Source organism: Mastigoproctus giganteus, chromosome 5, assembly GCF_048544385.1.
Source record: "Mastigoproctus giganteus isolate SK-2022 chromosome 5, ASM4854438v1, whole genome shotgun sequence".
NCBI lineage: Eukaryota > Metazoa > Arthropoda > Arachnida > Uropygi > Thelyphonidae > Mastigoproctus > Mastigoproctus giganteus.
In genome coordinates, this window is record NC_143579.1 from 175,083,206 (window position 1) to 175,100,326 (window position 17,121).

Consider the following 17,121-nt stretch of genomic DNA (forward strand, 5'->3'; position numbering starts at 1 on the left):
ATTATTTTTTTAATAAGTGATCTAGTTCAGCACAAAGTTCTATATTACTAGTAGCTTTGCCGTGATGAAATTGCTGTGAGAATTTGTAATATATAAACCTTGCAATGAGGTCACTCGAGATAAACGCCACGTATACAAGTTGCTGTTGATGATCTTTCTCATAATTATATGCAACTTTGTTGAAGGTCCCTCCTTGAGATTTATGTATAGTCAAAGCACAAGCACATACTAAAGGAAATTGTGTACGTCTACATGTTAATTTCCTATTGTTCTTGAATGGAATTGTATTCATCAGTTGATGATCTTTTACACAATTTCCTTTAGCACATACTAAAGGAAATTGTGTACGTCTACACGTTAATTTCCTATTGTTCTTGAATGGAATCGTAGCTGATCGTTTTATAATAAGTATGGATTGACTATGTAAATGTTTATCTTTCACATATTGTTTATAATGAGATTGAAGGTTATGTCCTATTTTTGACTCAGGAAATTTCATCCATACTCGTTTAACTGTTTTGCCTTCCTCAAATTTGAAATATACTAAAGTACCAATTGCACTGTTTACCAATCCATCGACCACATCTATATTTGTAGTAATCGTGTATGGTTTTCCTTTCAATAATGGTAGAATGTATGGAAGTCCTGAAGTTTTAGTTACTGACATTTTATGAATTTTATTTTGCATACTTACTAATTGTTCTTCAGAATGATATCCATGATATAAATCTTGTGCAACCACTTCATGGGTTTCATCTGCAACTAAAGCATTTGTAGATTTAAATGCAATTTGCAAATTTTCTGCAGTATGCATTCGCATAATTTTCATTGCCATGTATAGCAAATGTTGGGGAGTTACTCCACGACAATCAGATCTATGAATTTCACTTGATGCCATCATAAAGGGAGTAATTTTCAATCCATTTTTAAATTTTCGTGCACGTCTCAAATATATATATCTGGAAAAGGAAGTTCTTCTGCATGTATATCAAATATGAAACTTAGAGATGATTTCTGACTCGGTGCTATACATAAATATTTATCTTCAGACCATAATAATGTTTGTTGCAACAAATTAACAATAGTTCATCATCATTGTTGACAGGTTCCACAATTTCATCTGAATGTTCCTGTTCACTATCATCATTGTTGACAGGTTTCACAACTTCATCTGAATGTTCCTGTTCACTATCATCATTTGTCCCCAAGAAATCGTCACTCACTTTTATGCCATAGAATGTATAGAAAGGTGAATTTATCTAATACCGTAACCATATTTTCACTATTTTCTTCTACACACATCCTTGTAGATATGATGATGAGTCTGTTTTATATGTACATTAATGGCGTAATCGTCATCTAATTCTCTCGGTAATTGATGAACCATCGTATTTACATTAACTGGTACATTTATTACTTCTCCAATGATCTCATATTGTCCATGTTCATAACATAAACGAATTTGCATAAAGGGTAATCGTGGTGATATCAAACACTCAGTTACAACATACAGTAGAAGCAAATCTAATACCGTAACCATATCTTCACTATTTTCTTCTGCACACATCCTTGTAGATGATGATGAGTCTGTTTTATATGTACATTAATGGCGTAATCATCATCTAATTCTCTCGGTAATTGATGAACCATCGTATTTACATTAACTGGTACATTTATTACTTATCCAATGATCTCATATTGTCCATGTTCATAACGTAAACGAATTTGCATAAAGGGTAATTGTGGTGATATCAAACACTCAGTTACAACATACAGTAGAGGCAAATGAGTAGGATGTGGCCATAGTTGGTATACTAAATTGGTGTATGACATGTCATAAAAGTACTCACTTGTAAATGAAATTCATTTTGAAGTACAGGAAACCCTTGATTAATGCGGTTTTGAACAATGCGGTTTTAATTAGTGCGAAAAATTTTTTTGATACTATCCCCTTAATATATGCGTTATCAAATTTGATTAGTGCGCTGTTTTTTTCTTGCGGTGCTTGGCAACTCACAACGGCGCCTAAAGCGGCAAATACGTGACACGCACTCACCAGGGTCTTCTAACTTAAATGAATGGGAATGGACTCCAAAATGCTCGACAGCAGCACCCCATACCACTCTGAAATTGAAATTTGCTCTGGTAACTCATATTCTTTTATTCTTAATATTAAACTTCTTTAATATTATGATATTAAAGAAGCAGTTGAGAACATACACAAATCGTGGAAAGAAATGACGAACAGCTGCATGAGAGCTGTCTGGCAGAATCTTTTGCCTGAATGCGCAAATGATTTTTGCGGTTTCATTAATCCTGTCAACAAAGTTATTGATGAAATTACTACAATTGGAAAAGACCTCGGCTTTGAGGAAGTAGATTCAGAAAACGTTAGAGAATTATTGGAATTGCATTCAAAAGACTTAAGTAACGACGATCTTCTTGAAATTGAGCATCAACGTGCATACGAGGAAGAAGACGAAAATGAAGCAGAAGAAAAGCAATTTGCTCCCAAAGAAATTTCATTCAAAAAACTTGAACTATTTAATACACTTTAAAAAGCAAAAGAACTCATACTAGAGATTGATCCAGATGCAGAGAGAAGCATGAACGTTCGTTGAGGGTTAGATAAGCAAATTGATTGTTATCGCAAAATCACGGAGGAAAGGAAGAAAGCCACCACTGTTCAATTGAAGTTAGATAAGTTTTTTTTGCAAAAAATAAAATTTAAATCATACTATCTTTTTTTAAATTTATTCCTTAATAATTTAAGAACTATGCAGTGCATTATAGGTACGTATTGAGTAAGAAAAAATATATTTTTACAATTTCATAATTTTCAAGGATTCATTATAATTATTCCCATTGTTTCTTAAGTTTGATTAGTGCGGTTTTAATATGTGCGGTATATTTCAAGGATTCATTAACCGCACTAATCAAGGGTTTCCTGTAATTCATATGAAGTTGTTGGAAATGATTTCAAATCTAATTGAAACCATAAACAATCACAAACATTACAATTAAATCCAAATGGGTTTGCACACTAGTTTTTCTTGAAACACTAGTTTCATGAAACATTCTTGTTGAATTTCACCTGGATTCACATATCTGTCCAACTTCCCTTTCTTTCACGATATTCCTTCGAATGCTGGGCTGTAGATTTTGGCACAGTCACTCACGTATTAATCATTATGCTGATATAACAGTATAACATAGTGTGTCACTGCTCAGTTGTACTTGTTACATACAATTGAGTTTTCTTGGGCGCATGTGTTGTACTTGTTGCATCATTGCACGCAACGAATACAACGCATGCGCATTGGGTTTCGTGACGATTTCTAGGTAACGTAATGCTTTTTTTTCCAGATAACTCCGGTTGTTGTTATTTGGTTTTTTTAGGAGCATTAGCAACTAAGGCCATATTGCTCCGGGAATGTGCGGTGGTCATTCCCTGACCTTTCCGCATCTTCCGTATTTGGTGGTGACGGGCTCGAATCCCGGTCTAATCAAGAAGCATATGCTACGCACTGCTGCTCCTTCCCACCTGGCTACGGAGATGCATAACTCTGGTAAAAATGTTTTTAACGTCAAAAAGTGCATGGAAAAAGGAGATAAGATAATTACAAACCTCTGGTGTCACCTTTACTGCAATAATATAAAGATATGGGCTACTGAATATCTTTGAAAATTCTTTTTTTTTTTTTTTTTTTTTTATTCCCGTCTAAATTTTTCCCTCAAAATTTTTTGAGATGTGATGAGCAAGGGGAATCTTTCATCAGTACATATCCATGAAGGAAAAGCACCATCAAGGTTTCTGGGATACTGCCACGATGGGAGACTTCTGCTAGTTTCTTAGGAGGGAAAGCAAAAAGGACTATATGAAAAACTCTGGGTAGGAAACATTTTTAAGGAAGTAGAATGTATACATTTCATGTTTGATTAAAGTATTTTAAAATGAATGACTCATTTTTAAGATAGCATGTGTATTAATGTATGATATTTAAAATTGGTCATTTGTTAAGTTACTTAAATTTCAGGATATCTTTCAATGGAGATGTGAGAGAACATAATTTTTGTATTTTTTTGGAATCAGCAGATCAATTTCTTTTAGAATCTGCAACTTTTGCTCCAGAGGTATAAACAAAAATTTTTTTTTATTTTTGTTGGTCAGTGTAATAAGCCACAACTTTTTTTTTTTTTTTTTTTTTTCAATATTGTTATTATATTATAACAATAATATAGCATAGGAGAAAAATACAGCACCTTTTGCACTATGAAATTAATAAAACTAGAATTTTAACATATTTTAAAGAATGCAATATCATTCAGATTTTTTTATGGTTTGATAATCCCTAGCTTATATTGGGCAGGAAGGAATCAGATTTCTTAGTTACAGAAATATTCCAATTTTAATTCCTTGTACATCTGTTTCAGATAACAAAGTTAAAAGAATCAGTTGCTAGCAAAGAACAGTTATTACAGACTGTTGCTCAAAAAGCAGCAAGAAACCAGAAATGCCTAGAGGAAAATTACCAGAAAGTTGTTACAGAGCTACAACACATAGATAAGATTGTTGAAAGAGCATTTGAGGTAGGAAATATATCACATGATGGAAATTGTTATAATTTGTTTGCATTGGTACAATTCAAGGGATCTCAAATGAAATATTTACACCTTCTAACAAAATATTTAATATATTAGATACTATAGCAGGTCCTTGCCTTTTTCAAGGGGATTATATTCTCAAAGATGTGCATAAATGGTGAGTTTAAGGGCATATGAGAAAGGGGAAGAAAGGCAAGGACATATCCAGTCAATATATATTTTGATGTATTGACTGGTCATTCATTCTGCCAGATTTACTATGAGTAGAAATCAGAGGTTACATGATTGTACAGTTTGTAATATGAATTAAATTAATACTCCTAAAAAACTTCATTGGCAGTAAAAGTTGCACACTGAACTCACTCAACAATAGACAGGTTAAATGCAGTGTTCCAGATTTTGACCAACTGCCCAAGATTATTTTGAGATATATTGCCAAGGTATATTTTATTCCTGTGGATATAGAAATAAAAATTAAATATCTAAATAAATCTTGATGCCTTGTTATTGTATACAGTGAGCAATCACCCTTGAACCATTGTCATAATTTGATATCTGTGAATTGGCATTTTCTATTGACAGAATAGTTGTATGGCCATCCTACAAAATTTTAAGTGTGAAAAGAAAGAGAATTGATATGTAATGAACTTTGCATCACAAAATATCAAACATCACAACAGCAAATAAGATTGAGCTGAATTCATTGATTGATTGAAACTCATTTCCATGTATGCAGAATATCACATGGATACATATAACAGACAGTTGTCGAAGTTAGATTTGGTGAATGATCCATGATGACTGAAGTATGATTTATCATACTGTAAGCATTCAGAGCAGTTTCCTGTAATCTAGAAAACAGGATCTCAAAATTTATCTTTCAATAAGCAAGTGGCAAAGCCTCAAACTGCAAGATTCCTGGTATTTTTATTTATTTATTTAGTTTATGAACATCCCTGATATGGACCAAGATGATGCTAGAAGTGTGTATCTGTTATGAATATGCATTAGAATTGGCAACTAATTTAAATATATTTAAATATCAACATATCAGATATGTTTCTTAACATTTCTCAATTTTTACTGACAATTATGCACTACCGATCTAAAATATTAGAAATAACCTCCTCCCCATTTGCATTGACAAGGTTAAAAAAAAAATAGTAAAACCTCTCTAAAATGAAGTGCCTAAACCATCCTCAATTTTTTTTGTTTTTTTAAGTGGGCAGCATCAAGACATGGGAGCGCTTGCGGGCCACAGTTGTTGTGGATGTAGGCTTTATCTGGCAGTGATGAGAAAGTCACCTTGTAGTTGGCCTCAACAAGATTTATCAAGATTTTTAGAAGCAAGAAATATAAATAAATTAACAACTTTATTTTAATGGGATTTATGAAGCTGTTAATCATCTTATTCCAGTGGGTATTAATTTTGAAGTAGCAACTCTCAGAACACAATGAAAGTTAGTGTTTGTCAGGGATGCTCAGTGTTTGTTTTTATTAATGTTCATTACAGAGAATGTTTATTCACACTTACAGGTGGAACTAAAAATTGACACCATTTTTCTGGCCAAATTTTTCAGGTTACAAAACTTTTTTGGGTCAAGAATGTTTATAAAATTCTCTAATATCATTCTGATTATGAAGTTCCCGTATGCTGGAGTCACATTTTAAATCAATGAGCTGAAGCTGAACTTCAGCAGGTGCATTATCAATGCTTGAAGAGAATGGATCCCGCACAATTGATAAATATGATTCAACTTTTTGAAAGTTGAGGAATCTGGTCTCGAATTGTTCAGTTAAGTTTTTGATTGATGTTATTATAACCAACAAATTTTATTTCTGAAATATTTCTTAGAGATGCCATTGTAGGAAAATGGACCAGGTTTTTAGAACTCAATTGGCAAGAAAACAAGCACAGTCTAAAAAGGAAAGAATTCAAACTGATTATTATATAGTGTGCGAATTTATTTTTCCCTTGTAGCTCTTTGTTCAATATATTGAGGTGTGTAACAATATCCACTGTGAAAGCAAAATCTCAGATCCAACCTTCATCATTAAGCCCGGTGAAATTGCAGTTATTTTTCATTTCTAAAAATAATATTTCATCTTTCAACTCCCATACTCTACGAAGTGTGTTTCATAAACTTAACCACCTTACGTGACTATGATAAGGTACGTTGGTATGCTCACACTGAAGCTTTTCTAGAAAGTTTATGAACTGTCAGTGATTTAATCCTTTGAATCGAATGAAATTTACAATCTTTATAATAGGTGTGGTTATGTGCTCCACATTTGAGTACAGTTTCGCATAAGATTTGCTGATGAATAATACAATGAATTGGTATTATTTTGTGTTTTGGATCAGTCTCATTAATTTTGTCTTGAATCAATTTCAATAATCTGTTATTTTTACCAGTCAAATATGGCGCACTGTCCATTGTTACACTAATAATTTTATTACAGGGTAAATTAAACCTCTTTAGACAATTTTCTGTTTTTTCAAAAATATTTGATCCAGTTGTTGCAGTCTTGCATTGGATAACAACTCCTCGACAATTCCAAAAGCGCTGTTACAACCGTGAATGAATATTAGCAACCATGCCTTTTATGTTGGTACTTTCATCGAGAGCCAGGGAATACCACTCCACTGATAGTTGCTCTACCAAGTTATCAGCGATATTTTCAGCGCATTGAGCTATAGTATGCCAAGACAAACCTATGTTTTGGAATTTAGACTTCATAGTTGGACATAACGTTGTACTAGCTTCTAACGTGCATTCCTTAATGAACTATTCATCTGAAAATGGTTTACATGCTTTTACGATTTTGCTAGTATGATATAACTTACTTCCTATTCATCATTTTGTCGAATAAAAAAACATTTTGCTGTAGAGATAATTCCCTAATGAGTTGAACACACATTGCTTTTCTTGCATCATCAGTTAAGTTTTCTCCATGCATAGGATGTTTAGTTGTGTAGTGTCTTTAATGTTATATTCTTTAAAAACCAAAATACTTTCATTGCAAATGAGACACACAGCTCTATTTTTAATGCCTGTGAAAAAATATTTAGTTTTCCATTCCTCATTAAATGTATGACACTCATTCTCGATTTTTCATTTTTTACTAATTTTACGAAATATACAGGGATAACAAAATTCAAACAAAAAGTCAAAGTATGCTCAAATTATAATTTAATAAGATAAGCTTGTCACAAGTTCAAAAGATAAATCAGAATATCACAAAATAATTTAAAACGTCAATTCAACCGAGAAAACAAAGCATGTGTTAGCGATCGCCGACTGATCCGACTAGGTGGTAATCCACTCGCCTAATCACAGTCAATTTCATCACACTGATTTTTTATATAAACTTTGTAAATCCACACACGAGAACACGGTTACTGTGAGCGACGAGCTCCATACTACATGACTGTCTGACCCAAACTGAAGGTAGAAAGAATGGATTCACGTCCCTATTGTTCCACATGCACACAATTACAACAATTACTCAGCAATTTTGTCAAACAGTATTTTTTGGAAGTTCCGTCATAGCATTGTGAAGATAGTATTGTATTGATAATTTACAACTGTTGATAGCATACAGCTATCACTGCTGATTCCATTGTATTTATTGTAGTATGATAGTAATATATGATCATGATAGTATTCATTATCTGGATAAAGTTACTACTGAAATGACGGCATGACACGGGCCACACAAAAAGCAGATGTGGGCCGCATGCAGACTCTGCTGGGCCGTAGTTTGCCCAGGCCTCCTATAGAGGAACTAGCTATTCTCTCTCCAAAGCACACCTTCAGACAGCCCCATCAGGAAAATTATGTGATCTAGATAGTGTTCTATTCACTATTTTTGGAATGAGCAAGAAAGGTTATTAAAATTGTGCCTAGTGTTCAATTTTAGGTCAATGCCACAATTTTAGTTAATATTACTAATAACAGGTTACAATAAGAATATGTGAAATCTAAACTGACTTTGAAAATTGCATATTAATATTTAAAGTGTAGATCTTTCAATTTTAACTATAAACCTGTAAAATTCTGACTCTAAACCTGTAAAAAAACTATGAACAATATTGAATAATCTGTTTAATTTCAAAAATATTGCACTTACAAACTTTATTTTTAAATGAAGTTTTAAAAATGAATTTTCAGCTAGCACTTTTGTTGTAGACCATGTTATCTTTGAGCAGATGAGACAAAACAGGGAACTAAATGATTTTGTAATAACTGAGAGGGAAATGGAAGAGAAATAGTTGAAGTTAAACAAGAAAAGCACCTGGGGTGGGTGGAATCTATCCAGTTATATTAAGGGAGGCAGCAAAGAAGGTAAGTAAACCCTTAGCCATAATTATGAGAGCATTCTTGGATTCAGCGGAAATTCCTGTGGACTGGAGATGTGTGAATGTATCCCTAATTCATAAAGGGGGATCAAAGAGTGACAAGTAATTACAGACCTGTTAGCTTAACTTCTGTTCCAGCGAAAATAATGGAGTTATTCATTAAAGAAGTAATGCAGGACCATCTAGACTGGACTGACTACAGTTATATGCATTTACAGACCACATTTGTTAAGGGAAAATTTTGTCTGATCAATTTGATTGGATACTATGATGCAGTGACAAAGGAACTGGATGCAAAAAATAATTCTGCACATAAAAGACTTCTATACAAATTAGAGCAGTGTGGCATTAAGGGCAAGTTACTGCTATGGATAAAGGGATGGTTGAGTGGGAGAAGGCAGAAAGTGGTAATCACTAAGCACTGCTGTTTGTGGACTAATGTTATGAGTGGAGTCCTTCCAGGGTTTGGTGTTGGGCCCATTGTTGTTCTCTATTTATTAAATGATAATGATGAAAATATATCAGGCTTATCTAAGTTTGCAGATAATACAAAGGTTGACAGAGTGGTTAATGACTATAAACCCATGTTTTTAGCAAAAAAATTTTAAATTTAGTATTTTGATATTTAAATTTAGCATTTTGGAGCAAAACAAATCCAATTTTGGCATCTACTTGGCATCTTTATTATGAATCAAAAAATTAAAGGAAAGCACTGTATAAGTTTCAATGGAGCTTTCCTTCAAATTTGTACCTTGATTAGTTACAACTAAATTGTATGTGCTAAAGTATCTTTCCCCATCAACACTTTAACTATGAACAATATTGAATAATATTCTGTTTAATTTCAAAAATATTGCACTTACAAACTTTATTTTGACTGGGCACCATATTAATTTAATTGCTGCATTTCCAAATTCTTCATACTTTATTTCAATGACCAACAATAACTGAAGAATATCTGGTTTTGAGACATATTTAATGTTAAATCATTTGATCAAAAAAATTGTTTGTACCCTTCAATACATTGATATTTGTCAAGTTGGGGTGGGGGGGGAGGAAAGTATTTTACTAAATAATTTTGCTCATTGTTGTTGGATCTTTCATTAATGGCCATATAATTTTTAATATAATTTTTATATGCATTTCATAGCAGTTGACTTCAGAATGCTATGTAAATATATTTTATTTTCGTGCACATTACTTAGTAATTCTGAAGTTTCTGCTTGGAAAATACTATCTACATTATTCTTTAGTCTGTTTTTAATACAGTTGATTCCTTCTCATAATAAGTGAGCATATTAGATAATTAGATCCTTCTAATGAATCAATAAAGAAATGAATTTATCACAAATTTCACTTACATATTTACATTCAGCCCTTATTGATGGATAAATTCATATATTTCTATTATTTTTTCTGTTGTACAATGTATGCTATCAGAATTTTAGAAGAAATCAAATAATGGGTTGAAATATTTATCTAAATATTTTTCATATTGTTCTGTTTGGTGAAATATTTAGATAAATATTTCACCAAACAGAACCGTGGCTTCCAACACGTAATTATTGGGCTTGAAAATAATTTTGTGGAAAGATGTGGATCTATCCAAAAATTTTATATACTTTGACTTCATTTTTCGTGAATTCAGAAATACCATTTTTATTTTGATTATTACTTCATTGAGATTTTAATTCCTTCATAAAAATATTTCCTACTAAACTAATTTTGTGTGCTTAAACACCGTAAATGTAAAATTTGATTTCCTATTAAAGATATCATATATGATACTGAATCAGAAACAAGACCATTTGTATAAGAAATATCATACTCTTTTAAAGTGTCGAAAATAACTTGACATTTGATGGCATTTGCAGTCTCTAAAAAACTGCAAGACACTAAATATACTTTTTTCGCAAGATGGTAACGCTGTTTTAAATAAAACCACAAATACACAGCACCCCTTTTTATCTGATGTTTCATCTACTACTATCACTATAAGTTTATCTTTGATATATTGTTTAATTGCTACTTTAATGCTTGCTCCACAAATTGGCAAATATTTCCTCCTTAAATAGTCCGCATATGGTAGGTCCCCAGAGCGTTGTACATATTTGTTGAAATATTGCCACACTGTAGGATCATCCAGAGGAATGTTTGCTTTGAGGCACATTAATATTGTCTCGAATAATTGAATAAAAGCAGACGCGTTCTCCTCCACATGTTCCCTGGCATCTAAAATCCATGTTATTGACTGGCGACTATGAGATTAGGTGATGGAAGGTTTCAATGGTCACTTAAATTGATGAACACTTTTTGATGTGTTTGTCAAGATCCTTCTTCCAGTCTATTCAACAATTGCAATGTTTGCACATCAAAATGTTCTCATCATTTATGTAAAAGTCTTCTCCTTTGAATTTTGCTGCTCTCTCAAGAATTTCAATTTGCGTACACCCCATGATGTTAGGATTACTAGAAAAATAAATATTTTCATATTATTTTTACTGAATAAAATTTTAATGAACAATGATTTAATGATCTTTATTTACACAATGAAATTATGAGCATGGTTATTATCGAGAAAACTTACCTTACATGTGGTACATAACATACTAATTACATGAAATATTGCAGTAATCAGGATAACTTAGAAAATAAGATTGTTCATATAAAACGTTTTTAAACACCAACAATAACAGTTCACTTAGTGTGCTTGTGTCATACAAGCACACTAAGTGAACTTACATAGGGACTTCCTTTTAGAGTTTTTCTGCCACCTATGCCTTCCAGACCTACTTACTCTAAAGAAGGTGAAATTAGAAGGGAAGGAGCCAATCAGAGTGCATTAATGTCTTAATGGTTGGAAACTGTTTACCATAAAGAATAATTAATTTATGGTTTATGTCAAATTAAGTACTTACCTTGATAGAAAAGGTAATATTTTAAGGAATCCGCATTTTTTTAAAGGAATTCTTCATTTTTGCATTAATGTGGCATTTATTGAAAATTTTTTGCATTTATTGCAGAATGCAGGTCTCTATTAATAACAGTAATGCCAGTAAGCTACTGCAACAAGATCTAGAAAAATTAGGCAGATGGGCCGAGAAATGGCAATTGAATTTCAACATTGACAAATGCAAAGTACTGCATATGGGTAGTGGAAAATGAAAAAGTCTGGCAGTAATTGTGCAGTCAAGTATGAAGTTTTCTGAGCAATGCAGACAGGCTGCCAGAGCAGCTCGTAGGATCTTGTCAATGATATATAGGAATTTTGCTAGCAGGAATAAAGAGGTGATTATCCCATTGTGAAAGGCAGTAGTCAAGCCACACCTTGAGAACTGGATACAGGTCTGGAGGCCTCATTTTAGGAAGGATATAGAGCTCCTGGAATGGGTACTGAGAAGGATGATGAGATTGGTCAGGGGAACAAAGGGTGCTCTTATCAAGAAAGGCTTCAGTTCTGCAAATTGCAGCCTCTTGAGACTAGGCACCTGCGAGGTGATCTGATTGAGGTATATAAGGCCTTGAATGGTTTGAGCAAGCTCAATGCTGATGGGATTCTTCCTCTTGCACAGATTAATCACCTGAGGGGACATAAAAAAATTCAAATTGAGGAAAGACAGTTGTAGAATAGATCTACCATTGTGGAAGTTAATAGCTTAAATAAATTCAAAGAAAAACTGGACAAACTTTTGAGCAGCGAATGGATGGGTGAAATGGGATTTTTTTTTTTTGGCTGATGCTGTATAAGCTTGCTTTCTTGCATCATATGCCTCTACTAATGCTATTATATAAAACTCACTGAATGCAGGAAACTGGTGACATGTGTAAACTTAGGCGCACTATAGCCTCAGCAGCTTATGCACCATTAAACCTCCATAACACACACACACACACACACACACACACACACACACACACACACACACACACACACACATGTGTAAACTTGTGTGTGTGTTATGGAGGTTTAATGGAAATTTACCATAGTAGTACAAAGGGTACTAGGAAAGTTTTGCAATACAGCTTTGTCTATTTAATTTTTCAAAGTAATTTCCTCTACATTCAATACACCTCTCCATCCTCCGAAACCAATCTTTAAACCAGTTCTGCCAAGTTTCACTAGGGAGTAAAGCACACTCGTTGTCCCAAGCCCGTAGAAGGTCCTCATCACTGGAAAACCGCCTCACTTTTAGCTTCATTTTCACATGCGGGAACAGTGCAAAGTTGCAGGGGGCAAGGTCTGGACTGTAGGGAGGGTGCTCCAGAAGTTTCAGTCCTGTCGTGGTCAAATATTCGGTGCAGGCTTTGGCGCGGTGAGCTGCAGCATTATCGTGATGGAGGTACCAGGTGTCCATTCTTGACTTTGGCCGCAGGTTCTTCATAGCTCCAATGACTTTAGGCAGGCATTGTTCAGTATACCACTTAGCTGTGACTGTCTTCTGCGTGTCCAAAACGACACGTTCCGCAATTCCACTCGATTTGAAAAATACAGCTATCATTTTCTTCTTTACAGATCGGGATTTTCTGACAATTACGGGTGTGTCGTCATCATCAAAGACCCAAACTTTGTTTTGAGCCTTGGTCGGCAGATCGTAATAGTACAGCCAAGTCTCGTCACCTGTCACGATGTTGTTCACATACCGAGATTGTCCCTTATCAAACTTTTTTAACATCTCCCGGCACCAAGTCACACGTCGTGTCATCTGCTCTTCAGTCAGTTGATGCGGCACCCAGAGAGAACAAAGTTTCTTCACGTGCAAATGATCTTGCAGAATCGAACGAATTGCTGGTGCATTTAGGCCCAAAGTATCCTCTATCTGTTGGTAGGTCACTCGCCTGTTTTCGTCGAGCATTTTCCTCACAGCAGTAACGTTTTCCTCCGTAACTGACGTTCGTGGCCTTCCCGGCCTCTCAGAATCCTCCAGAGTGAAATTTCCCCTTTGGAATTCTCTATACCACCTGAATATCTTTGTACGATGTGGACAATCATCATTTAGTGCAAGAGTCATTTCTTCTAAGCACTGGTCTATGGTTAAACCACGCACGAAATTATACCGCAAAACTGTCCTTATCTCATTTCGTGACCACGATGCCATCGCAAGCACTTTACACTCTCACTACTAATGAATAACCGAGCCCATCGACTTGGCGCAGCGGCTACTATGCACGTATGAACATGTCTCAACATGCAGCAACAAGCAGCTTCCTGTGATTCATTGTTGCGTCATATTGCAAAACTTTCCTAGTACCCTTTGTATTATGGTAAATTTCCATGCATCTGTTCTACAACCATTCTTTTTCAATTTAAATTAATACCTCGTTTTGTGTCATCTGAGAAAGAGTAAAAATGCCATCAGCATTTAGTTTAATTTAATTTAAAGTTTGAATGCAAATCCAAGGCTATTATTGTTACAGGTGATGAAACTTGGATATACAATTTTGATCCAGAAACAAAGCAATAATCAACCATTCAGTGCTCTCAAACAACCTCTCCACCCAAGACAGTTCACTGAGCCAGATGTGTTGAAAAACAAATGGTCATTGTTTCTTCAGAAAAAGTGGATTTTTAGAAATTGTAAAGCTAGAAGGTCGAAGGACTAACACCAGTGAGTGGTATACTGCTATAAAATCTCGTTAATACAAAGTTAATACAAACTCGGTTTATACAAAGTACTTGTTTATATAAAGCTCATACCATTCCCCTGCAAAAGGATAGACTTTTCTATGTAAATATATTCGTTTATTACAAATTTTGGTTAATATGTATTACAAAGTTCGTTTTCACCCCATGAGTAATAAATTATTTTGTACGTTTAATACAGATCTTGGCACGGCTGTCTGAATATTGCCTCTAGCCACTTGGTTCCCTGCTTCCTGAAGGATGGCACTAACTTGTTAGAAATTATTTTTGTGTAAACAAAACCAGTTTATGCTAGCTACAACATAAGTGCACTCTGAAAAACATCATTGTTAAACATTGATAAAAACAGTTTTTCTAAGTTGTTTACATACATTCCCTTGCTCTCCATGGGATTAAGGTCAATTGCAATTGTTACACCAGTACCTACTGAAAAACCAAAAAAAAAAACTTGAAGTGTGTGACACTGGAGCAGGGATAAAAAAACAGGAAAAGAAATCCTGGTTCAAAACACGAGGAGCTTGAAACAAAATGTTTCGAGTGGTACCAACAAATACATGCATCTAATTTGCCAATATCAGGTCCGATTTTGCAAAAAATGTGATTTCAAATGCAGCAGTAGCCGGCTTCAAAGATTTAAGGGCAGGAATAACTTGGTTTCGGGAAATGTTTGCGGCAAGTCTGGATTAGTCAACAAAAAAAAAAAAAAAAAGGGCTACAGACTGGTTGTGTTCTGCACAGTCCATTCTTTAAAAATATGAGGCAAGGGATATTTTTAATCTTGGCGAGACAGGTTTATTTTATAATTTGCGTCCAAACAAAACATTTGCTTTTCGAGTTATGGTGGAAAATTAAGTAAACAAAGGCTCAGTGTTCTGTTATGCTGCAATTGAAATGGCAATACAAAACTATGCCCACTTGTGATTTATAAGTTTTCCAAGCCAAGATGATTTAAAGTTAATCAACTTCCCTGTGATTATGAGGGTATTAGAAGTGCTTGGCTTACAGTCAAAATTTTTCAGTCTTGGTTATCAAAATTGGACCAATGAATGGCTTCAGAAAAAAAGGAACATTTTAATGATTCTAGATCGTTTAACTTAAGTGCCAAGACACTTAAGTTAACAAATATTCGGCTATTATTTTTAACCTCCCATTACCACCAGTTTTATGCAGCCACTGGATCAAGGCATTATTCATAACCACAAGAGAGCATATAGAGCCTTCCTAATAAGATACTTGATCCTCAATATAGGAGGGATGGAACAATTAGAGCTAAATTTGAATGTCTTGGATGTATCCGTAATCTTGTTACTGCTTGGGACAGTATTCCATCAAGTGTAATAATCAACTGCTTCAGAAAGAGTGGTTTTGGAGGTAATATCATCAAAAAACATGGTCCAGACAAATGTGATAGCAACATTGAGGAATGGAGGAATTTGAAAGAGCATATTGATTTTGTTGGTGCATTTGACGAGTTTTTGAAGGTATAGGATGTAGTTTCTACTACAGCTACGCAACACCAGAAGAGAAGAAGCGCACACACTGCCATCTAAAAAAGATGCCAAAATGCATTGAGCATAATAGAGAATGTGTTGGCCTGCAAATGTTTACCGTTGATAAAGAGACAGCTATTGCATTTGACAATGTCTGTGTTGCAGTTAAAAATGCATATATGACAAAAACTGTGCAAAGAACATTGGATTCTTTCTTTAAATTAGATTAATTTATGAAAAATTTAATGGATTGTATGTCTCCTTTTATATTAAGATTAATTCTTTTTACTGTGATACTAAATTATTGTATACATCAAAATATATACTGTACAATATTTTCATTTCTGTTAATTGCTTTTCTCTTAGTTTATCTTACAAATAAAATAAAATCTTTAAAGAGTGTGATTCTATTCCTATTACTGTATTGTTAGACAAGGCTTTTGTTTTTATTATTTTTTTTATTTTATTAAGTTAAATTAATTTTATTTATTTAATTATTATTCTTAGATATATATATATATATATATATATAATATGTGCAAAAAAAAAAAAAAAAAAAAAAAGGTAAAATTTTGACACTTTTTGGGGGACCTCATTATTACAAAACATGAAAATTTAGGTCCCTTGAACTTTGCATTAACAAGATTTGACTGTAAATATTTTTCCAAAGTGTTAAAAATTATTCAGAACAGGACCACAAAAAACAATTTAAAGAGATCTTGCTTCACCATGACAATGGGTTCACACTTCAGCTCTGACATTAGACTTTTTAGCTACTTCTGGTGTTCAATTAATGAGCACCCACCCATCCATCTTATTCTCCAGACTTAGCACCTCATGATCTCTTTTTATTCCCAAAAGTCAAAATTCTGCTCAAAGGGTAAAAATTTGAGAGGGATGAAGAAGCTTTTGAGGCCTCCATCGATGGAATAAATGTAATCTACAAAGAAGAATGGTCAAACTGCATTGATTTAGAAGGTTTGGAAGCATGAAAATTTGTATAGATGCTAAGGGTGAATACT

General features: G+C 33.8%; 2 protein-coding genes across 3 annotated transcripts in view; one reads left to right on the plus strand and one right to left on the minus strand.

The window, feature by feature from the left end:
* The window catches only part of LOC150085861 (uncharacterized), a 273,976-nt gene that overhangs the window by 252,239 nt on the left and 4,616 nt on the right, over nt 1–17,121 (plus strand). Inside the window, exon 10 of the mRNA XM_090374719.1 lies at nt 4,435–4,590. Coding sequence (XP_090230845.1) covers nt 4,435–4,590 — 156 coding nt within the window. The remainder of the gene's footprint in view (nt 1–4,434; nt 4,591–17,121) is intronic.
* Nucleotides 10,933–17,121, minus strand: part of LOC150085862 (uncharacterized) — a 140,882-nt gene continuing 134,693 nt past the window's right edge. For both annotated transcript variants that reach the window (XM_090374276.1, XM_090374275.1), the window contains exon 4: nt 10,933–11,437. The gene's annotated coding sequence lies outside the window, so the exon portion shown is untranslated. The remainder of the gene's footprint in view (nt 11,438–17,121) is intronic.